The 24,881-nt window shown below is 43.6% G+C and overlaps 1 protein-coding gene across 2 annotated transcripts in view; it reads left to right on the forward strand.

Annotated features, from left to right (window-relative positions):
- Window positions 1–24,881, forward strand: part of GON4L (gon-4 like) — a 3,426,849-nt gene that overhangs the window by 2,825,837 nt on the left and 576,131 nt on the right. For both annotated transcript variants that reach the window (XM_044080158.1, XM_044080159.1), the window contains one exon: window positions 307–450. In XM_044080158.1, the coding sequence (XP_043936093.1) occupies window positions 307–450 (144 nt within the window). The remainder of the gene's footprint in view (window positions 1–306; window positions 451–24,881) is intronic.

Genomic DNA, 24,881 nt, shown 5'->3' on the forward strand with positions numbered 1-24,881 from the left:
CTGTGTGTGTGTGTGTGTCTGTGTGTGTGTGTGTGTGTGTGTGTGTGTGTGTGTGTGTGTGTGTGTGTGTGTGTGTGTGTGTGTGTGTGTGTCTCTCTCTCTTTCTCTCTGTCTCAGTGAGTGGAGTGACTGGACAGATGCCCTGAGAGAAGCTCTGGTGGTTGTCAGGCTGTAGGGGCAAAGAGAGTAAAATATATTTGTATTTGTTTAACTTAGCAGATCTGAATTGCAAGCTTTTGTGCTGTGCAGCAAGGAAGACATCCTTTTCAATGAGCTGCTTTACTGTGTTTGTATGCTTCTTTTCAGTTCGAGGAGCAGCAGGCATTTGATAAGAGCAGGAAATTCTTAAGGCAGTTGGAAATCTGCTTTGGAGAAAATCCATCCCATTATCAGAAGATCATTAAAGCACTACAGAGTATCACAGAATGCCAACCACAGGAAGTATCTGAGGTAAGATTAATGAACCTTTCAGAGAGTACCTGCTGAAGAACATATTAATGGATTTTAACCATAGAGTGTGCCGGACCTTACAAAGGCAATGCTGAAGTAAGGGAAGTTCAGTGCAGAATGCCTTGCACTTGTGGAACTGAAGTTTGAAACATTTTTGACTTGTCAAAGTTAATTTATAACTGTGATGAATATTTAAAAACTATAGAAGGGGAAAATCTTTCTAGAATATTTTCTACGGAAGTGCATCATAGAGGCATCAGTAAGTATATCATTTAATTGCCTCCCTGTACTGCTCACCGACTCCTTTTATTTCAGTACTAATCTTCATACCAGTCAGCTACCCCTAATTTTTCCTTAAAGTGTTGCAGCATCCCTCAGAAATGTTGTAATTTTCTGGCAAAACTAAGAACATCGCAGTGACTAAATGATGTTACACATTACAGTTATTTTTTGTAATTCTTCAGAAAAGGTATATTAGTACAAGTAATCATTCTTGCTGTTTCCTAATGGTACATTATTGATATTTAAAATGTGTCCCTGATTTTTGGATCTTTCCTGTGATTATTTTTGCCTTTGAGCTTGATTTTTTAGCACAGAAGTAACTGGTATCTAGGTGAATAAGCTGGAGGGTAAGCATTCCTAGGTTTAAAGCATCCTGATTAATACTTCTCAATCTGATAATTTGCTTACTGTATTTTATTATGTGGGTTTAAAAGGGCCCTATTAAATTGGCATGATGCCTCTGTGTGTCATACTAGTGAATAGGGGTGAAAAATTAATGATAAGGTGCTAAAGTCTTAGTGCTGTTACTCTGATGTTTACTGTGATAGCTCTGAAATCGTCTTAAGACACCCAGTCTTGCTTGCTGGGTTTTGCTGAAATCAAAGTCTGGTTATAGTTGCATTCATAGTCTGTTGCATACAGAAACTTGCAGAATATACACTGATGAGAGAATATACTTTGCAGCACCAAACTCAGAGCAGTAACAAATAACGTTTTATAACAAACCACACATTCTACTGTAGCAGCTTTAGGTACTGTTCTACTTTACTTCTTGAACATGGATGATGTGAGAGATACAATATTACCTCGGAACAAGTGTGCGTTCCTCCACAGATATCTCTAACATAACTGAATTAATACAGATCTTGTATACAGTTCTAGTCACGCACACACATACAGATTTACTCTTGGTATTCTATTTTGGGGAATTGCTCATCCTGTTGCAGATGCTGGCTTGATATTATTTTTAAGCTTTCTTGCTTAATAATGTCACATTTTTTCTCTGTCTTTGTATGAGAACATCTGTTCTTGTGCAAATGCTGACTTCAAACTTTCTTACTTAACAATGTCATATGATAGAAACATGCACAGATTGTTTTCCTGTTGACCACTCTTTACAGAAGCAGGTTCCTGTTTTTTTACATTCTTTCCAAGTCTGTAAGAGGTCAGCTTTCTTGCTGACCGTGTGTGAAATGCTAACTGATCTGTAGGAAAACATGCCATTAAGCAAATTCCTTATTTTCTAGGCCACAGTCATTTTAGTATGGATGCTGATCACATATTACTAAACTCTATTTCTACATTTAAGCAAACTTTATTTTATACCTTATTTATATTGCATATTTGTAACAGAATTATTTTCAACCTTAATATTTTGTTGAGCATATTTTTGCAATTCCCACTTTTTATTTTAAAACATACTCAAAATACTTAATACTGATATGTATTTTTGATCACATTATATAGAAAATACATTAAAAAACAACATTTTTAGTCTTCTTTTGATACAAGTCAAAATGCAATTTTATATAATTAATAAAATACCAAGTATTACTACTAAAACTGAATGTATTTAACAACTTTTTCTTTTGCAGACCATTCTGTGAAAATATTCCATGTCTGCTTTAGTTTTATTTTTTTAACTTGGTTAATTTGTTTTGCAATCACATAATTTCATTTATGACTTAGATCTGTTCCATTAACTCTTTGCAACTGTTGAATTAACTGTAATCATTTTATATCTATAAGAGACAAAGAACTGTGTGCTACTGCAAACGTTATTTATGCACTGCTGAAAATATACATTTTCAATGTCATTTAACCATGACATTGTGGTCATGTCTCTGAACTACCCATTAACACATTGGTAAAGTACTGAACTGGGCTGGGATAATAAATATTTTTTCAGTATATTTAATACTTGAGGATCGAAAAAAACATGATTTATACACTAAAGAATGCTATGTACATATTAATCCATCAGCTGTATGAATACAATATTTTAATATAATTTTCCTCTAACTGGGATAGCCAATACTAGTACGGATAAAATGATGGTCCAAAAACCAATAATAAGACTCCAACTTAAAATCAGTGATATTACAACTTGACAAATTACTTTTGAACTTACATTACGATGTATCCTGTACAGTATGTATTTACACAGACTGTTTGCTATTCATGCATTTCAATCTAGTAGCTATCCTGGACCCATTTTTTAAACATGTTTTTTCACACATACTCATTACTAGACATTAATTTCATTTGTACTGAATTATTTTGTATGTGTGCATAAAGAGACTGTCAAGCAAAATCTTGGAAAATTCTTATGTCTGTTTAGAAGTATCTAGTGGAATTGCCACCAAAGACACCTACATACCCAGCAATTAGAAACATTTATGCTTTTGCATACCACCATTGTCTTGCCAAAACATATTAAAAATAGTGACCATTCTTGTTCAATTTTTACATATCTTTACTCTCTCTCATATAGCTTTAATAAAGCAAGTGTAAGCCATCTCTTGTATACCTTTACAGTTTAACAGATTGTAAATACAGTTTAATACTAAATACAATAATAACTAGCATGATAGCTATTAACAACTTGTAAAATATCTTATCCTGTCAGGTTTAATCCAGTATTTCTAATGCACTAATACCTGTTTTCCCCTCCCTCCTGAAAGAGTATTGTCAAGAAGGAATGAGATATTATTTCTTCCTATAGCTTTATTTTAGACCCTTTTGCAATACTGCTTATACAGTCACTGTAAAACTGAGAAAGTACCCCTCCCCTGTAGTACTGCAGTATTGTTTATTTGTTTTACGCTGTGAGAATAAAATGTATGTCAGCCCATCACTTTGGTTATACATTTGCTTTATTAGATTATTAAACTGTAGACCTTTGTCTGATTTGATCATTTTTGGCTGTTTTCAATGACAGAATATATTTTTATATTGCCTTTGCTGTTTACTACTACTAGTAGTTATTTGTACTCCCTGTATACTTTATTTGAACTGTATGTATACTATAACCCATCTGCTGGCTATACTTGATGTAACTGAGTTTTTTTCTTTTAACATTTACCTGCAAACAGATTATCAGTAACATGTATGCACAATTGTGACATTTTATTACAGTTACCAAATAGTATTGCATGTGAACATTTAACAATTATGTCTTAATAACAGTAATGCTTTAGAAAAACTCAAGCCACTTGTCTAGCAGCCAGTCTTGCTTTTTAACTTACCTGCTCAATATTTCCTGTAACTATTTATCCAGTGTAGGAAGGTCTGAGCTCACATTTCACACTCTGTAGACCATAGGTAATCCTTTTAGCGTTTTTCCTTTAATCATCTTTTAATACACTTGCAACCTAATAGTAAAATGCAGTTATAGAACACTTAGAATTACAAGCATTTGTAATTTGCATAAATATGCATTTATACTACATAACTAGACATTATTTTACAATTAGCTTACATATTTTTGTAACTTGGATTTCAGTATTTTTTTATTTATTTAACTGCCCTGCCATTCATTTTACAAAGACTGCTTGACTAATACCATCTGTGACTTATTTCTTTTTAAAATTCAGAACTTTAACTGTTTGGTGTGGTGTTACTATACAGTTATAAAACAAATTGTAAAAAACAAATGGATAACTAATGCATGTTTATATTTACATTATTTATATTTGCTGTTGTCTGCCTGTTATCTTGTGCATTGTAACCTTTTGTGCATTTCGACCACTGTTTCTGCATATATTATTGTGATATTACCTGTTTTCTCTGTTTTTCTGAGCTTAATTTGTTGACTGCACTTCTTAGCTTAAGTTTTGCTTATAAGTTAACCTACAGGCTAATACACTCAAGTGTACTAGCCTTTGATAGCATTTAGTTGAAAAACCAAGCATTTACTGTATTTTCTGTCTGTGTGTGTAAAAAAACTAAAAAAAAACAAAAAAATACTTCTGCTTTCCTAACTTTCCTAGCTAGTTGTTCCAGTGATCAGATTTTGCTGATCCCTGGGCTTTGTAAGAGTAACAAAATCGAATGCAATTTCCTATCCATTTTGAAATTGTCTGTTTGGAAATTGCTTTTCCTTGTACCCCAGCAGCATATGCTACAAATAGTTGGTCAGTTTTTCTGCTACTTTTAGTTCTGTCCAAGTAGTAGCGTAGTTGTCTGTGTATATCCAGGGTGTGCAGAAGTTTTTCCCCTCTATTCTGTGGATTTGGGAAGAACATAGGCAAGTGAATAGCTTGGTTCAAGGATACCCTGGATACCACCTTTGGCATAAAAGTAGGATTGGTTCTTAGTGAAACTCTGTCCTGATGGAAGATAAGAAATGGCTGTACTGCCATTAATGCTTGTAACTCAGATACTCTTCTTGCTGAAGTTATTGCCAGAAGGAATGCAGTTTTCCAAGACAGAAATTGTAGATCCGCCGATGCTGCTGGTTCAAAGGGAGGAAGTGTTAGTTTCTCCAGCACAAAGTTGAGATCCCAAGCAGGTAAAGGGGGTTTTCTTGGAGGATTGATATTTTTGATCCCTCTCAGAAATTGCCTGAGGAGAGGGTGCGAGAAGATAGGTGGATCCACATTGTATTCTGCTGAAATTGCTGAGGCATGAATCTTAATGGAAGAGTAGGACAGGCCATTGTGGAACAATTCTGCTAAGTATTCCAGAATATGTGTCATGCTCGCCACTGTCACATCTAAGCCTTTTGTTGTGTTCCAAATGAGAAATCTTTTCCATTTAGCTGAGTATGTCTTCCTTGTGGAAGGCCGGCGAGCTTCCATGATAATGTCCTTCACTCTCTGTGATAAAATATTTTGATTGGGATTTAAGGAATTTTCCAGGCAGTTAGCTGCAATGTTTTCAAGTTGGGATGCATGATCTTGAAATTGTCCTGCATCAGAAGAAGAGGCCATAGGGGGAGAGGCCATGGTTTTGCCTGTGCCATGCTCCTCAATAGTGGATACCAGTGTTGCCTTGGCCAGTCTGGAGCTATCAGAATCACTCTTGGCTGTTCCTCCCTGATCTTCAGTAGAACCTTGTACATTAATGGGAGAGGTGGGAAGGCATATACTTTTAGAGCTTTCCAGCTGAAAGAGAGAGAGTCCACCCTCCAAGCTTGTGGGTGGTATGCCCTTGAGCAGAATGTCTTCAGTTGATGGTTGAGGGGGGAGGCGAACAGATCTATCTCCGGCTTTCCCCATGCCTTTGTTATGAGTTGGAAGATGTCTGGGTGCAGCATCCATTCGTGTGCATCCATGGTAGTTCTGCTTAAGCTGTCTGCCAGTGTATTTTCTTTTCCTGGCACGAACTGGGACTGTAGTTGGATATTGAGTCTCAGGCATAGTTCCCATAGTTTCATAGCCAGCCGGCATAGAGGGTAGGAGTGTGTGCCTCCCTGCTTGTTTATGTACCACATGACCGTGGTGTTGTCTGTCCTTATTAACAGGTGGCCTTGATGGAGGAAGGGTTTGAAAGCCTTGACTGCATGTATCACTGCCAGCATTTCCTTTTGGTTTATGTGCATGCGTAGCTGCCCTTGAGACCATAGGCCTTGGATACATTTGCCCTCCATGTGTGCTCCCCATCCTCGGTCTGAAGCATCCGTGGTGATGGTTTGTTTTGTTTTTGGTTTGTTGAAAGGCAACCCTCTGTTGGACTGGCTGGCCTGAGCCCACCACAGGAATTCCTTTTGAAGGCAAGGAATGATTGGTATCAAAGTTTCCAAACTGTGACTGTGTTGAGACCATACACTCCTTAGGTACCATTGTAATTTTCTCATATGCAGCCTGGCCTGTGGTATCAGAATTATGCAGGATGCCATGTAACCCAGGGCCTGCAGGATTTTCCTTGCAGTAAGCTGAGTTTGTCTTGTCAGATTCATGAAATAATCCGGAAGTTGTTTTTGTTTTTCTTCTGTGAGAAAGGCCATTTGGGTGGTTGTGTCCAGATCTGCACCCAAAAAGGTTATCCTTTGGGATGGAACTAGTCTTGATTTTTGGATGTTGACTGTATCCCAAGGCCTGTAACAGGTGGATAGCATAGGCCAAGTCCTTTATCAAATTTCCCTTGTTGTCCGCTTGTATAAGGCAGTCGTCCAGATATGGGTAGATTTGAATCCCCTGAAGCCTGCAGTGTGCAATTACTGATGCCAGGCATTTCGTGAATACTCTGGGCGCAGTAGATAAGCCAAAGGGCAATGCTGAGAATTGATAATGCTCTGATCCTGCAAGAAATCTGAGGTGTCTTCTGCAACCTGGTCGAATAGGGACGTGCAGGTATGCCTCCTTGAGATCTAGAGTCACCAGCCAAGACTCCTTGCCCAACATGGGAAGAAGTTGCTGTAGGGTCAGCATCTTGAATTTTGGCACAATGAGGTAAGTATTCAGTGCGGACAGGTCGAGAATAGGTCTCCATTGATTTTCTTTTCTTGGTACAAGGAATAGTCTGGAGTAAAATCCTTGGCCTTGTTCTGAAAGTGGTACCTTTTCTATAGCTTTCATTTGAAGCAAGTTGTTGATCTGCTTTAAAGCCTCTGCCCTCTGATTTGGTGGTAGGTTTGGCATTCCGTTTCTTTTTGGCAAAGTGTGGAAATGGAACCTGTATCCTTTGTCTATTATTTGCAGTGTCCATGTGTCCCTTGTAATATAATGCCAGTTTTTTGAGAATAAAGCAAGCTTTCCGTCCAAGGGTGCTTCCAGTTGAGCCCTGGTAGGCGGAATCAGAGTAAAGTCATTGAGTCTGTCTTGGTGTAGTAGTTGTTGTTGCACTACCTCTCTGGTTGGCAGGCTGCCACTGACGGCCTCTGTAGGAGCCCCTAGATTGCCCTCTGCCTCTGCGGCGCCTGTTCCTGCCTCTCTGGGCTCTGTCCGAGTATGGAGAGGACCAATTCTTAGTAGGCCAGTTTCTGCTGAATCTCGGTGGCTGTACTTGCAGGAAATCCTTAACTGTTTGCACAGATTTTGCCTTTTCTTCAAACTTTTTTAAGACCTCCTGAGCCGAGGAGCCAAATAAATTTTGTTTCTCCATAGAGGCATCCAGGAGTTTAGCTTTAACATGGTCTGGCAAAGATTGTTCCTTCAGCCAGGCATGCCTACGAATAACTGCCCCAGTCATAGCTGACCTACATGAAGCCTCCAGTGCATCATAACCACACTTTAAGAAGTGATTACTAACCTGATGTGAGTTGTGTACCAAATCCTGAAGGGATTTACGGTCAAGGGGTTCAGGAGAAGCAAGGTTTTTGTTTAGTTCATCTAACAAATACTCTTGGTACTGTATCATATGAAATTGACAATTTAATGCCCTGATGGAAAGAGTTGCAGAAGTATATACCTTCTTTCCCCATCTCTCTAAAGCTCTAGACTCTCTTTCAGAAGGTAGAGGATTTTTGGCATTAGCAGCCACAACCCCTTTAGGGCCCTGAGAAATAGTTTCTAGGTCTGCAGAATGGGCTTTATACAGATGAAAATGAGAATCTGGGACCCTGTAGTATCTATCAGGTTTGGCAGGGGCCGGAGGGAGACTATCAGGGGCTGTACTGACATCATTGTGCACATCATCAATTACATTCAAAACAGGAGGTATAGCTAAGGGCCTATGTTGAGGCAAATGCAAAAAGGTCCTTAATCTTTTTCTAGAATCAGAGAATTCCTGACCTTGCCATTGAAAATGCTCTCTCATGGAGTGTAGAGTCTCACCAAAGGAAAACTCTTCAGGAGGGGAGGCCGAAGGGATAGATTCTTCAGCATCAGAATCCTCAAAGGGCGAATAAGCCTCCTGCTGGTGGTCTGACAACTCAGATCCATCCGTGGACTCATCTGAAGAGTGTGGGTCAGAGGGCTCAGTCCTGGGCCTTTTGTCTGGTGGTGGGTGAGAGGCCCTGTCCGGGTGAGGTTGTGAACCTCTAATTAAAGAAATAAGGTCCTCTGCAAGGCTGAGGATCTGAGAACTAGAGGAAGGCCTCTGGGAGGTAGTCTTGGGAGGCAAAGCTTTAGAAAGTTTAGCAGCTTTAGCCCTAGAAAAGGCCTTAATGGACATGGAAGCAGGGGGCCTAGCTGCCCCACGTGCTGGAGTAGATTTGTCCAAAGGTATGGTGTCGGACATTTCCTGGACACTGGTTTCGGTAGGTAGCTCGGTAGCTGACTCAGCCAGAGCCTCCCGGGCCACGGTGGTCGGTTGAGTGGATTCGGATGAAGGAATCTCCGAGGACTCTGTTTCGGCCGAAACCGAGACACTCGCGGTAGGCCTTACCGTGGTTTCAGCCGAAACCGTGGGCCGCGAGTGTCGGTCCTTGTCCTTCCGTTTTTTCACCAAATGCGATGTCGGAGTCTCCGACGGCATTTTATATGCAAAACTAGGCCCAAAAAATTCCTCTGCAAACTCTGACCGAAGTCTAAGAGTTCGTCGGTTGAAGGAAGCATAGGCTGAACAGGCCGATACATCGTGGTCTGGGCCTAAGCAAGGAAGGCAGTAGGAGTGGAAATCCTTATGAGGTATTTGTTTCCCACAAGTTAAACAATTATTTACTTTATCTGACATCGGCTAAGGCAAGAAAGAGTCCCCAACGGGGTACTTAGCTTTTTCGAAGTCTTCGGTAGCTGAATCACAGGATCTGACCGACCGGCACTTGCGAACAGCTTCTGCTTCGGGCACCGCGCGGCAAGAAAGACTGAGGAAGATGGCGTCGGCTGATGCTTTTATACCCCAGACGCTCTGACGTCGGGGAAAGTGCGACATCAGCCGAGGCCAGACCCAGACTTTGGAATCCGGCCGACCTAAGGGCTGCCTGAGGCAGGACAACCCATATGTTATGACTGCAGATGCATCCTTGAAGGACATCTAGACAACAGCCTAGAGCTTAAAATTCAACTTTTTGCTGATGATATTTTAATTACCTTAAAAAATAATAATAGCAGTTTAAAAGCATTATGGGACTCAATTCAAAACTTTCAAAACTTTTGTATAGAAAGTCAATTATATGTCAACAATAGACACCCTTGTAAATGCTTTATTTTGGTTTTAATGTTTGATATCAGTTTAGAGGTTTTAGCCTACCTTTTTAAATAATTTGTAAATACTTCATTGTCATAAATAACCTGCATTCATGTTTTCTTGTTTTTGGAAATGAATAAAAATGTTACAATTGTCTCATGTACACGGACAACCCTCTCCTTCTCCCACAAAACACAAATACATGTGAGAGATGCAACTATATAGCCAAACTGGAGGCTGAGCTCTCTCAACATAGGACTGGTAAGACCAGACAGGAGGAGAAGGTAACCACACAAACCACAAACCCAGTCTCACATAGTACTATCACAACTTCAAATCATACACATAAATACACAAAGACATATTCGGAGGCTCTGATCAAAAATCTACCAAAACAGCAGAGGCCACCAAAGCAGACACCCAAACAACTGCCACCTCAGGACACAACACATGCAACACATAGACCACATAGTCAGTGTGCTGAACAGTCACAGCCCTTAAGGCCAAACACAATGCCAGACACACTCGTCATTGGTGACTCCATAGTCAGACACACTGACGTCCCGCTCACCAGATTGAACAAGGAAAAGGTCACAGTAAGCTGTCTGTCGGGCGCTAGAATCTGCCACATAATGCAAGCACTCAGGTCTCTCAACAGCAGGTACAAGTACGACTCTGTCATTGTCCACGCTGGTGTGAACGACCTGAGACGTACCTCCTTGGACTACATGAAAAGAGACATAGAGGAGCTCTCTGATTATGTAGCCCAGGCAGGTATGACCCTGACCTTGAGCAGTATCCTACCTTCACCAAGAATGATGCCACAATACAGAGACAAGATGATCAGCTTTAATAATTGGCTTAAACTCTGGTGTCATTCAAAGGGGATCCAATGTCTGTCTGCCTGGGATGACATGCTGGACAAGCCACGCTGCTTCGCAAGGGATGGCTTGCACCTGTCACCCCTGGGCTTCCGGATATTGGCAAAGGCTCTTGCCACCCCCATACTGCCTTTTTTAGGCAAGGCTCAAATTCTAAACCTACCACCCTAGAACACAAAAATGGAAAAAAACTAAGGGTAATGCTGCTCAATGCCAGAAGTCTCAACCTCAGGATGCACGCACTCGAGGCCCTTCTCAGTATGGAGAACATCGATGTCTGTGCTGTGACTGAAACCTGGTTCAAGGCTCCCGAGAGCACCCCGGCACTGTCAGGCTTTACCTCATATCATGCGTTCCGGCCCCAAAATCCGGACAACACCAAGAAAGGAGGGGGGGTGTCTATATTCATCAAGAACACCCACACCTCAAGGTTGGTGGCAACGCACGATGCATCGGAGACCATCCAGGTGTAATTAACCATAGGCAAGACTGCTCTGCAATTTGTAGCATGTTACAGGCCTCCCTCTCAATCTCAGGAACCTCACACAGCTTTCCTGAAAACACTGGAGGGGATAAATGTATCTCCAAACACCATCATACTAGGTGATTTCAACTACCCGAATATAGACTGGGATCACTACTCAAGCCCCAACACTCTAGCCCAAAGGTTCCTAGAGTTCATAAACTCAAATGCCATGGAACAACTAGTCACCATCCCCACAAGAGGAGATAACATACTAGATCTCATCATCACGAACATGGGGTCACAATGTTCAACACCGGAGGTATACCCTTCCCTGGTGAGATCAGACCATAAACTAATCTCACTGGAAGTCCACATCCCGCCCCCACCTAAGATAAAAAAGACCACAGTGAAGAACTTCTCAAAAGCCGACTTCACACTTCTAAAGGCTAGTGTGGTCTCTTTTAAGACCCCCGAGACTGCGGAAACCATTACTCAAGCCACTGAATCACTTACAAATGCCTTCTACCAGCACCTACAGGACTGCATGGATCAGGCAATCCCAAACAAAACAAAGACTCTTTGTACCAAAGGCAAGCGTCCAGTTTGGTGGACCCCAGCCTTAAACAAGTTCTACAACAAAAGGAGGAAGCTACTACAAGATAGAGCAAAATCCTTAAAAGGGAAAACACCCTTGATCATTATAAGTAAAAAACTAAGATCGCTCATAAAATCATCCAAGGCAAATTTTGAGAGAAAAGTCGCTAAGGACTCAAAGGACAATCATAAGGCCTTCTTTAGCTATGTTAGAAACCTGGGAGGAAACTCCCAGATATGCTCAGAATTAGTTCAAAATGATGTAAAAATTACTGAACCTACAGACATTGCCAACATACTGGCTGACAGGTTCAGTGCAAACTTCTCCCCCCCCCAAAAGGTGAGATATCTATACCAGAGAATTATAGCCCCCCAAACATCTCTAATGCTCAGGTGAGAACTGCTCTCTCCAATGCAAAAAACACAGCATCCATGGGACCAGATGGTGTCCCCGGATGTGTGCTCCATTTAACTCAATGAGGAATTAAACCCGCAGTTAGGGCAGCTGTTTAATCTTAGCCTCACCTCAGGATACGTGCCTAAGGAGTGGCGTACGGCAACTGTGGTCCCACTTCACAAAGGCGGTGCCTCCACCGACCCGGGAAATTACCGTCCCATCAGCTTGACAAGCTTGATCTGCAAAGCTATGGAGAGGATCATAATGGAACTCATAAATAAAGACATAGGAGACTTGCAGACTTTGGATCCGACCCAGTTTGGCTTTGTCAAGGGCAGATCATGCCTTTTAAACCTGGTTGACTTTTTCGAAACAGTCACCAAGGCCATTGATGAGGGAAAGGCAGTCCACACAGCCTACCTCGACCTGGCAAAGGCTTTCGACACAATACCCCACTCAGGTATCATTGAAAAACTCATCAGCTTAAATGTAAACCCATACATCACAAGATGGGTTGCAAATTGGCTAAGTGACAGAACCCACAGGGTCAGAGTTGCTGGCGCCATGTCAGACTCAAAGCCTGTCACAAGTGGTGTCCCACAGGGCTCAGCCCTGGGCCCTCTCCTGTTCGGCGTCTACTTTTCAGAAGTACAAGCAAACACAGGAGGATTATGGCTGACAAAATTTGCAGATGACTGCAAACTGGGCGCCATAGTTGAGAACACATCTGACACAGATATCCTTCAGAAGGGTCTTATAGAAACGGAAACTGGTGCCAGAGCCATGGCCTAAAGTTAAACGCCAAAAAATGCATAGTCATACCCTTCGGGAAAAACAAGGTGCTACCATATAGGCAGCAACCCACTAAGCACAGAAGAGGTTATCAGGGATCTGGGTACCCAGGTTGACAGTAACCTTTCATTTGACACTCACGTTGCCAAAGTAGTTAGGAAGACCTTCTACATTGCCCACCATGAAGGGATTCACATCTAGATCAAGGGAAGCCATCGTCCCCCTGTACTCATCACTCATCAGACCAATGATTGAGTACAATGCCCCATTCAGAATGTATCTGACACGACACCTGCAGCAACTGGAAAGGCCCCAAAAGTTCCTCACCAAAAGGATAAAGGGTCTCAAAAATATGTCCTATGCTGCCCGACTGAAGGAACTTCAGCTCTATTCAGTCGCTTACCGTCTGCTCAGAGGTGACCTGTGCCTGACATACAAGGCCATGTCCAACCCAGAATTGATGAACATGCTTCACCTCAAAAAATCTAGATCCCTCAGAACTACAAGGGCGGGAGACTTGAACCTTGACACGGTTATTAATAGGACGTGCTGGAGGGACAGATTCATCACCCAGAGACTCCCTATGCTGTGGAACAAAATCCCGGTACATGTGAGGCAGAGCACCTCGCTGGCTTTGTTCAAGAGAAATCTTGACCAATGGATGGGAGATTGCAGATATACCCCAGGGATTATCTCAGTGTCACTGCTTGACAGAGGCACAGCAAAATAATGGGCATAGTATTCTCCAAACTAATGGGGTGGCGAAAGCCACAAAACTCTGGGCTAGGCTTATAAATGCCCTTGGGCAGATAGCCTAGTATGAACCTATGAAGATGTACTTTAGATGAAAAGAAAATACATGCATATCAATCAGTGACACACAGCTCACAACTCCAGTGTGCCACCCAACAACAGCCCCTAAGGCAATAAGGCAAGACAATGTACCCAACACTTTAGTCATAGGTGACTCTATAGTCAGGCACACTGATGTCCCACTCACCAGGCTGAACAAGGAGAAAATTACAGTCAGCTGCCAAGATCCGCTACACAACACATGCACTCAAATCACTCCAAAGCAAGTACAAATATGACTCTGTCATTGTTCATGTTGGAGTGAATGACTTGAGACTTACCTCCCTGGACTACATGAAAAGAGACATGAAAGAGCTATCGGATCATGTGGCCCAGGCAGTTATGACCCTAGCCCTGAGTAACATCCTGCCTTCTCCCAGAAATATACCACAGTATAAGGACAAAATGATTGACTTCAACAATTGGCTAAGCTTCTGGTGTCATTCAAAGGGGATCCAGTATCTGTCTGCCTGGGACAACATGATCGACAAACCACGATGCTTTGTCAGAGATGGTCTGCACCTGTAACCCCTGGGGTTCAAGTTACAAGCTAAAGCTCTTGCCACCCCTGTAGTGCCTTTTTTAGGCAAGGTTCAAAGGACAAAACCACCACTGTAACAGATGCAAGCATGCAAAATCTGAAGGTAATGCTACTCAATGCTAGAAGTCTAAACCTCAAAATGCACTCTCTCAAGTTACTCCTAAAAATGGAGAACATCGATATCTGTACAGTAGCTGAGACCTGGTTCAAGGCTCCAGACAGCGCCTCTGCAATACCAGGCTAAAACTCTTACCACACTTTTCGGCCACCAAACCAAGACCGAAACAATAAAGGTGGAGGAGTATCCGTATTCACCAAGAATATTCACATCTCCAGGCTAGTTGCCCAACACAATGCATCTGAAATTCTCCAGGTGCAACTAACACTAGGTAAGACTGCAATTCAAATTGTAGCTTGCTACAGATCCCCCACCATGCCCCAAGATTCTCACTACACCTTTCTAGACATACTGGAAAAAATTAAGATACAACCAAACACCCTAATACTGAGTGATTTCAACTACCCTGTCATTAACTTGAAAAACTACTCGGGTACCAACACCTTTTCCCAGTGGTTCTTTAAATTCATAAATTCCAATGCCCTGGATAAACCAATCCATTGTCCCACCAGGGGCTCCAGTATCCTAGACCTGGTCATTACCAGCATGGGAGATAGATGCTCCACAGTTGTGGTCACCCCCTCATTGGTCAGGTCTGACCATAAGCAAATCACCCTTGACATCCACATCCCACCCCCACCCCCCGTAAGTAAACTTCCGTAAAAAAATTCTCCAAAGCCAACTTCATGCTACTCAAGTCAGAAGTGACAAAATTCATGACACCCATGCAGATGCGAGCTGAAAGTTTGACTGCTGGATCCTACACTAAGGCACTGTACGAGCACATCCACTCGTGCATGAATCGTGCCATCCCAAGTAGAATCAAGACGCTCTCCTCCAAAAAAAGGAAGACAATCTGGTGGTCCCCTGCCATGAACAAAGCTATACAACAGAAGAAAGAAACTGTTGCATAAAAGAGGAGAATCCCAGGATGCAAAAAACTCCCTTACCAGCCTCAGTAAGAAGCTGAGATCCCTCATAAAATCCTCCAGAGCTAGTTACGAAATTAAAATTGCAAAAGATTCCAAAGACAACCACAAGGCATTCTATAGTTATGTCAAGAATCTAAATGGAAATGCTCAGATATGCTCTGAGATACAACAGACTGGCATTAAATATACTGATCCAAAGGATATTGCCAATATCACGGCAGATCGATTTAGTGCCAACTTCTCCCCCCTCTCACCCCCTAAAGGGTCCATCTCATTACCAAAAGATTGCCAAATTCCAGTAATGGCCACACAGGTAGAAACTGCACTTTCCAAAGCTAAGAAGACAGCATCTACGGGACCAGATGACATTCCGGGCTGTGTACTACATGAACTACAAAATGAACTGGCACCTCACCTAAGTGTCATGTTTAATCATAGCCTCACCTCAGGCTTCATGCCCACTGACTGGTGCACAGCTACAGTTAACCCACTCCACAAGAGGGGATCCACCTTGGATCCTGGGAGCTACCGTCCCATCAGTCTGACAAGCCTGATCTGCAAGGGCATGGAACTTAGACATTGGCAACCTTCAAATACTGGACCCCACCCAGTTTGGGTTCGTGAAGGGCAGATTTTGTCTCCTGAACCTGATTGACACCTTAGAATCAGTCTCCAGAGCTGTGGACGAGGGTAAGGCTGTCCACACAGCCTATCTGGACCTCGGCAAGGCCTGCTACACCATCCCCTATTCTGGAATCATAGATAAACTTACTAAGCTGGGCATAACTCCCTACGTCACTCGATGGGTTGCCAACTGGCTTACTGACAGAACCCAGACTGTAAAAGTAGTAGACTCCAAATCCAGCTCCAGACAAATTACAAGTGGAGTACCTCAGGATTCAGTCCTGGGGCCACTCTTGTTTGGCATCTACTTCTATGAAGTACAGGCCAACACTAAGGGACACTGGCTAACAAAGTTCGCAGATGACTGCAAACTGGAAACCTTTATTGAATCCCCAAATGATGTGGATATTCTACAAAAGGGCCTTGCAGAAACTGATGCTTGGTGCCAGAGCCATGGGCTCAAGCTTAATGCAAAGAAATGTATAGTTATTCCCTTTGGGAAAAACCATGTACCCGTAAATTACCACGTAGGTGGCAGTACACTAAACACTGAATGTGTGATGAGAGACTTGGGGACACAGGTGGACAGTGGTCTCGCCTTCGATAACCACATTGCCATAACAGTCAGGAAATCCTTCTATGTGGCACACCTCATCACTAAGGGCTTTTCATCCATGATAAAGGAGGTCATTGTCCCACTGTACTCATCCCTCATTAGACCCATTATAGAGTACAACGCCCTGTTTGGTATGTACCTCACAAGACATCTGCAACAGCTGGAAAGGCTGCAGAAATACCTCACTAAAAGAATCACAGGCCTAAAGCAGATGCCCTATGCTGACCGTCTAAAAAGACTCCAGCTATACTCTGTGGCATATCGTCTACTCAGAGCTTAATCTGCTTAACATACAAGGCCATGTCAAACCCAGAGCTGTTGGACATGCTCCACTTAAAGAAATCCCAATCCCTCAAAGCCATGTGCTCCAGGGATCTAAACCTTGTCATCACAATGAACAAAACATGCTGGAGGGATAGGTTCCTGACCTAGAGACTCCCCATACTCTGGAATTGACTGCCCATACATGTCAAGCAGAGCGCCTCCTTGGCCCTCTTCAGAAGGAACCTTGACAATTGGATGGGAGATAGAAAATTCACTGCGGGGATCAAGTCTGTCACCCTGCTAGACAGGGGTCCAGGAAAGTAAATATTGTGGGAAGAATTGTTATGGCTAGGCTTGTTTAGGCCCTAGGGCCGACAGCCTAGTACCAACCTATGAACCTATTAAACTGAGGTCAAGTAATTTATTTTAGACTACAGAAAGAGACCTTTAAGAAGATGCTGAAACAAGAGTAACTCTTAAAGCAGTGTCTCAGAATGCTAAAATTTAGCCAAAACTAAAGAAAATGGAATAATGTTTTATATGCAAAGGAAGTGCGGAGTGAAAAGCTGGAATGTAGTTAAGGGAGTACTGCTAATCAGTGGACAGAGTTTTGCCAAAACGGGAATTACCGATATGTTTTCATGCTCTTCTGAGTTTTGTTGCATGATGTCCATTGAAGTTAAAGTGATCACAGTACTGTCAGGGGTAAGGAAGTTTCTCCTTTTTTCCTTGCTTAGACAGTTTTGAACTTACTATATTTAAAGATATGGTGGTAGTGGGAGCTGCATGGGTTTTCTGCCTACCCAAAAAAATGCTGATTGACTGATTTATGGTAATGATTTCAAACTCCCAAATTGTTGGACAGCCAGGTGAAAGCTGAGAAATTGGCTTAAAAACACTGAACACTTGCAGGAAACCATTTTATGACAAATAAATGCTCCTATTCCTAAAAATACAGTGGAACTTCTTCAGACCTAAAAGCAGTCAGCAGACCACCCCCCCTCTACATACACACAGGCTACTAATTTTAAGCTTTCTGATACCTGTGTCAGTAGATGTTGAGGCTATTACAAGTATTATCAAAGGGAGCTAGAACGTAATTGTAGGAAATTCTGATCTAATATGAGTGGTTGGTTCTACTCCAGTATTTGTTCATAAAATACATAATTTAAACTCGCTACTTGAAAGGGATCAGAGCAAATCACCTTTCATACGAAGTTGCAAACATAATGGCACCCATCCATGTGGTAGCTGCAGATTTTGCAAATACATTCATGTATCTGTCACACATGGATGATTTTTTTGAGCTTGGGGTCACTTTACTACCAAACCCACCAGTATGGCGTGTGTTGCTAGTTGTCCCAGCTGTAAGAGCTTCTTCGTGGGTAAGACTACACAGAGACTGTCGCAACACGTTTTCTACAAAGTGTGTGCTTTACAAAACAAGGACACAACTAGTGCTTTTATACAAGTACAGTACAGTGGAATATATCTGCCGATCTTAGAGTTGGGGTCATAATACCAGACTTTAAGTGAAAGAATTATACTGGCAACTTTTGTTGGTTGCTGATAAGACAGCCAGGACCTGGTGAGTGAATGAACAAAAATGTTCTTTAAAAATCACTGCTATTAAGCTAATTATATTTATTTACATTTTACATTTTTATTCCATTATTATCTTTATTTTTTTATCTTTATTCTTAATGTGATTGTATTTACTTCATATCACATGATTTTTTGTTATTTAAAGAGACGTGTGTACACTTGTTTTAGTTCTGAATACGTTCCTTTGCATTCTAGGAGTGAAAATGCTTAACTATTTGGCGTTAAATGGTTTCTCGTAAGTGTTCAGTATTTTATTGTTTCTTTAGTCAGTTTTTCCACTGACCTATCCATTAATTTGCTGTGATCTGAAGCAGTTAACTTCATTTGATCATCAACCTGTGGGTTTCGGATCCGACAGCTTTCCAAGCTAAGATCTGAGCTCCAAGCTCCTCCCCCTTTCCCATACTACACTGCAACCTCCTTCCAACCCTCAGATCTCGTTTGCCACGGCTTCGCCAAGATGTGATCTCTGAGCTCCAGTCAAGTAGAGTAGGTTTTCCTCACTTTAACTGTTCAAGAGTTAGTTTAGTGTGCGTGTGTAGTGTTTGCCTTCCCCTTTCTTCCTCCCCCCGGGTTTTTCCGTTCAAAAAAAAAAAAAAAGTAAAACTTTGTGTTTTAGTTAGTGTAGGCCTTTCTTTCCTGCCTTTGCTGTGTGTGTGTGTGTGTGTGTGTGTGTGTGTGTGTGTGTGTGTGTGTGTGTGTGTGTGTGTGTGTGTGTGTGTGAATGTAGGTAGGGCTTTAGTTAGCCTTATTTGTTGTTGTGGGGTTGAAATGTCAGACCCACAAAAGCCAACTTTCTCCAAATGCACAGTGTGTGGCCATAAGTTATCCCCGGCTGATGGCCACATTCTGTGTGTCGTGTGTTTGGGGGGTCCCCACCTTTCTTCAGGCTGCAAAATATGTGCAGCCTTTAATCCACTGGCCCTGCAGGACCAAGTTAATTTTGGCTGGGCTTCTCCCGGCAGAAACTATTTCTTCATCTTCTCCTTCCTCTACATCCACGGCTGTGGCCGTATCAGCTTCAGTGCCTCCTCCCTTGTCCGGGACTCACACTCCCATTTCAAAACAGGGTGACAAAGAGGCCAGGAAGGATAACCATATGGAGAGAGACAGAGAAAAAGAGAGAGAGAGAGAGAGAGACAAAGCTAGGGGGCGTAAGAGACCAGCGGATCCGTCGGATCTTTTCGGTCCTCCTATTAAAGTGGTCACTACCCCGGTCAAGACGTCTAAGCTGTCTTCCCCTAGGCTCCGATCCCCTAGATTTTCTCTGGAGCCGGTGGAGGAGGTTCGGCTTGCTTCAAAGTCGTCCACGCATCGGCCCTCTCGGCCGGCGTCGGTGGCATCCTCCAGATCGACAAGAAGCCTCTCGGAGGCTGACATGGACCAGATGATAAGAATGTTTATACAGACTCTGTTACAGATGGGAGTGTTGCTGGCTTCCCCTCCTGCCAGAGCGGGGAGTTCGGCCCCGATAGCTCCTTCTCCGATCCATCCCTAGGTTTCAGAGTCCCTGGATCTGAGGAGCCCCTGGAGTCTGGGGGTCAGCGCTGATGGTTCCCCCAGCCTTGACACTGGCCATGCCCTTGAGTATGTCGGTTCCAAGCTGTCGGAGCCATGATTTGGGTGGCGGATCTGGGGGGATGAGTGTGTCATTGGCTCTGTTATGGCCGAGACATACCATTCCTCTGGGTCCGTCTGTTCCAGGTTCAGCTCCGATCCCTTCATCGGATCTGAGGGGCACGGTTACTCATCCTTCTAGTTTTAGAGAAGCCGGTTCCCCTTTGGCCTTCGACATTGTGGACAGGGTTCTCTCAGGAAGATCGAGACCCCTCACTCTTTCCTCAGAGTCCATCCCTGCTCCCTCGCTGCTGTGTGTCTTCTGTCATGCCGTCCTCTCAGGGACAGCCTTTGTCTGATATGCCCCAGACGGTTTCCCTTGAGGAATATGAAGCTGTTTGTGAGCCCCCCCCCGAGGAGATTCCTCGCAAATGCAGGTGGAGGCACCTGGACTCCCCCGAGTCCCTCATAGAGGATACTGACTTGGAGGAAGGCTCCACCAGATCTCCTCCCGAGGAGGTCTCATTTGAAGACATAGTGGAAGTCCTCCGTCAGAGGGGAGGTTGGTCCACCCAAAAGCCTTCCTCTCACGAGTCTGTATTCCTGTAGGCTTTCGACGCAGGCCCATCTACCTCTTGGGTGTCCTCCCCAGCTGATCCTCTGGTGGACCTCATTACCACCAGAGCTTGGGAGGAGCCAGACACTGTAGAACCTATACCTAGAAGGTCGGACAAGATTTTGAGCCCTCCTATGGATAAGCCTGCATGGAGTAAGGGTTCCCCAGTTGATGCCATGCTGGTGGTGATGGTCACTAAAAAAGAACTGGCTCAGGAGAGTTCCTCGCTCCATCCTCCAGACAAAGAGTGTAAGGCAATGGATCAACTCAGAAATCGGACGTATGCTGCAGCTACCTTTGCCGTAAGGGTGCTGAACTACATGGCCCACATGATCAGACTTTGGCATGACCTCATGAAAGAGTACGCTGAGTCACCCCAAGAGCCCATTTCGGCCAAGGGTAAACGTTCATTCTCGGCACCAAGGGAGCTGCTAGGGCGGCCAGGTCTGGCATTGCAATGAGACGTCATGCCGGCTCCGGCTTTGCAATTTTGCGGAACCTTTCAAGGCGTCCTTCGCGAATGCCCCTTTTGACGGTTCGACCGTATTCGTGAAGACCATCCGAGATATGCTAGTCCAGAGTGAGAAGGACGGGAAGACACTGTCGGCCGTCGGGATCCACTTCTCTAACCCTCAAAGGTCCTTTTCCAGGAATCGGCGAGGGCAAAAGAAGTTGTGGTTCCAGAAGTTTCAGCATTCCTGGGACACTTCGGACTCCTTTTCCCCTAGAGGCTGAGGGGGACAAGGTGGATGTCAACCCAGAGGCAGAGGGGGGACCAAAGAATTTTGGGTCATGGGAACCATTCTCGGATCAACCTGCGCAGCAGTCCTGAAGGGTTGCCCGACTGCTCCACTCTGGAGGCAGTTGGGAGGAGTTTCTCGAAGCACCTAGCTCAATGGGAGTCCATAACGTCAGACTGCTGGGTGCTTCGGATAATATCCAGAGGTTATTCCATTCCCTTTCTGACCAGTCCCTTACCTCCAAAGCACCTCCCAGACGTTCCACCCACTCAAAGGGAGGTGGCAGCTTTGGAAATAGATAAGCTGCTAAACAAAAGAGAAATCCTGCCAGCCCCCCCAGATCAGTCCGGATCAGGCATCTATTCCAGGTTCTTTTTGGTGCCAAAAAAAGACAGGGGACTTGAGGCTGATTCTCGAACTATCCACGTTGAACCTGTCTGTTGCCAAGGAGAAGTTCCGGATGCTCACCTTACAATCCATCCTGCCATTCTTGCAGGAGGAAGACTGGATGTGCTCTGTAGACCACAAGGATGAGTACTACCATATCATGATGGACAGACGATCCAGGAGGTTTCTCCACTTTCGGCATGGAGCCAATCACTACCTGTTCAGGGTCCTACCCTTCGGTCTCACCACAGCCCCCAGGGTGTTTGCCAAGGTCATGGCAGTTGTAATGGCCCACCTGAGACTTCAGGGCATTCAGGTCTTTCTGTACCTGGACGATTGGCTCTTCACCGCCCCCTCCAGGCATATACTTGTTCAAGCCAGAAATTCTTTCCTTCAGCTGTCAAATTTATTGGGTAACATGATCAGCATTGTAAAGTCCTCTCTTCAGCCCGTTCAGATTCTGGACTTCATAGGAGCAAGAATAGATTCTCTCCAGGCCAAGGTATTTTTGACTCCAGACAGACTGTGGAACCTGACCCTTCATGTATTGGCACTTCTTCAGACATCTTCACCCCCAGCAGAACTAGTTCTGAGGGCCTTAGGGTCTATGGCAGCAGCTATAAATCTGGTTCCTTGTGCATGTCTACACATGAGAGTGTTACAGTGGACGTTACAAGTTCAGTGGTCTCTGTTATACCAGCCATTATTTTGACTCCGCCCCAAGCCACAGTGACCACGGACGCCTCCCGTCTAGGGTGGGGGGGCACTGCTCGGGCAGGACTGTCCAAGGCATGTGGTCCCCGAATGAGACTGTTCTGCATATCATTGTTGTAGAGATGAGGGTGGCCCTTCTGGCGTTGCAGGCCCTTCATGCTTCTCTTCCTCTAGGAACAATTGCAATTCAGTCAGACAACATGTCAGTGGTCTGGTAGATCAACAAACGGGGGGAACCAGGTCCTACCTGCTTTGTCAAGAGGCCATGAGAGTGGGGGAATGGGCAATCTCCACTAACCATTTTCTGATAGCAACACACATTCCGGGTCGGTCCAACATTTTGGCGGACAAACTGAGCAGGACTGTCCTTCTACCCTATGAGTGTTTTCTGAACCTTATCCACCACTACCTCTTATGACAAAATTCTTGCAGAAAGCTTGTCGGTTGGGGAGCAGGATTATCCTCATAGCACCATTCTGGCCTTGTCAAGTTTGGTTCCCTTGCCTACGGTCTCATTTAGTAGCTCCGCCCTGGATATTAGATCCCATTCTGGATGTCATTTGTCATCCCTGTGGACTTCCTCCTCCGAATCTGGATAGCCTGAAGCTTACTGCTTGGTTGCTCCAGTTCCGCTAATTGCCAGGACTCCCGGACTCTTTTCTCCTGTTAAGTCCATTCTGGTGATGGTGCACAAGTCCTCCAGCCGAAAGGTGTACCGTAGTAAATGGAAGCGTTTTTCCATCTGGGCTTCTCAGAGAGATTTGGATCCGTTTACCACCCCAATTCCAGCGGTATTAGAATTTCTGTCACAGATTTTCCAGCAGGGGGCCAGCTCTTCCACTGTTAAGGTCCAGCTGGCAGCTATATCCCGTTTTCATGTAGGAGAAAATTCAGGTTCACTAACTGCTTCTAGGATTTGTAAGACTTTCATCAAAGGCACCTTTTTGCTGGGACCTCCGATTAAGCATCCTTCCCCTTCGTGGGATTTGACCTTTGTTCTTCAGGTCTTAGTTGCACCTCGGTTCGAACCTGCAGCATCAGTTGATTTAAATTTTTTGTTGTGGAAGACAGCCTTCCTGGTGACCATCACCTCGGCTAGGAAAGTGTCCAAAGTTTAAGCCTTGTGTATAAAACTTCCATACTTAATTTTTCAGAAGGATAGGGTTTCTGTAAGGAGTAAATCCTTCTTTCCTCCCTAAAGTTGCTTCAGAGTCAAATATCAGTCAGTCTATTAATCTCCCAGTATTTTTCCCTAATTTTTAAAACAAAGGGGAATACAAACTTCATTTGCTGGATGTCCACAGGTGGTTACCCTTTTATTTACATAGGACTAAACCCTTTTGTAAGTTTGATCAGTTATTTGTTTCTTTTGCCAAGCCGTTTTTGGGGAAACTATTTTCGAAAGTGACTTTTGCTAGATGGATTTCACTTTGTATCTTGCAAGTGTACAAGGATCATGGATTACCAGAACCAGACAGGGTTCATGCTCATTGTACTCATTCTATGGCTACATCTGCTGCTTTCTGGTCCAGAGTTTCTCTGGATGACATTTGTTCAGCGGCTACCTGGGCTTCATCTCACACTTTTATTACTCATTATAAGTTGGACATGATATCTAGAGGAAGGGCTTCTTTTGGTTCTGCAGTGCTCTGGAATATCCTTCCATAAGGGCCTCCCAAGGTCTTTTGGTAGCTGGGGACTCTGTCCCACAGGTTGATGATCAAATGAAGTTAACTACTTCAGATAAAGAAGTTATCTACTTACCATAACATTCCATCTGAGTAGTTAGACTTCATTTGTCATCAACCTTCCCTCCCTCCTTTCTCCTGACCTTAGTGATTTGTGATAGTCCTTGGACTCAGACTTGCTGCGTATTGTAAGCTTAGCCTGTGTGATCAGGTCAGGTTATTTCTCTTGGGTTGGTGTGTGTCACGTTGTGGGTGGCAAACTCGATCTGAGGGTTGGAAGGAGGTTGCAGTGTAGTATGGGTAAAGGGGAGGAGCTTGGAGCTCGGATCTTAGCTTGAATAACTGCTAGCTCGGATACATGTCTGATCCGAAACCCACTGGTTGATGACAAATGAAGTCTTACTACTCAGATGGAACGTTATGGTGAGTACATAACTTCTTTTTTTCTTCCAAATTGGGAACAATGGGAGTAAATGCAGATTTCTTTCTAGTTAATTCTACTAGTTTTTCATTGAGTAGAACTGGACCAATTTGATGGAGTTATGCAGAGGTTTAAGAGGTTCCTAATTGAGGCACAAGGTGGTCCTTCACAGGACTTACAGTTGCTAGTTAGGATGCTGGTTCTTAGGATCTTTCTTAAGATTGTAATAGTGAGGAATGGACTGTTTTAGTGATGCTGAGTAACCTTCTGCTAGTATCAGATTTTTATCCAATTGCTTAACCCTCTTTTCAGAGTAGAGTCTTCAGTACAAA

Source organism: Protopterus annectens, chromosome 8.part0, assembly GCF_019279795.1.
Source record: "Protopterus annectens isolate FY-2018-M chromosome 8.part0, PAN1.0, whole genome shotgun sequence".
In the NCBI taxonomy this organism is placed as follows: Eukaryota; Metazoa; Chordata; order Ceratodontiformes; family Protopteridae; genus Protopterus; species Protopterus annectens.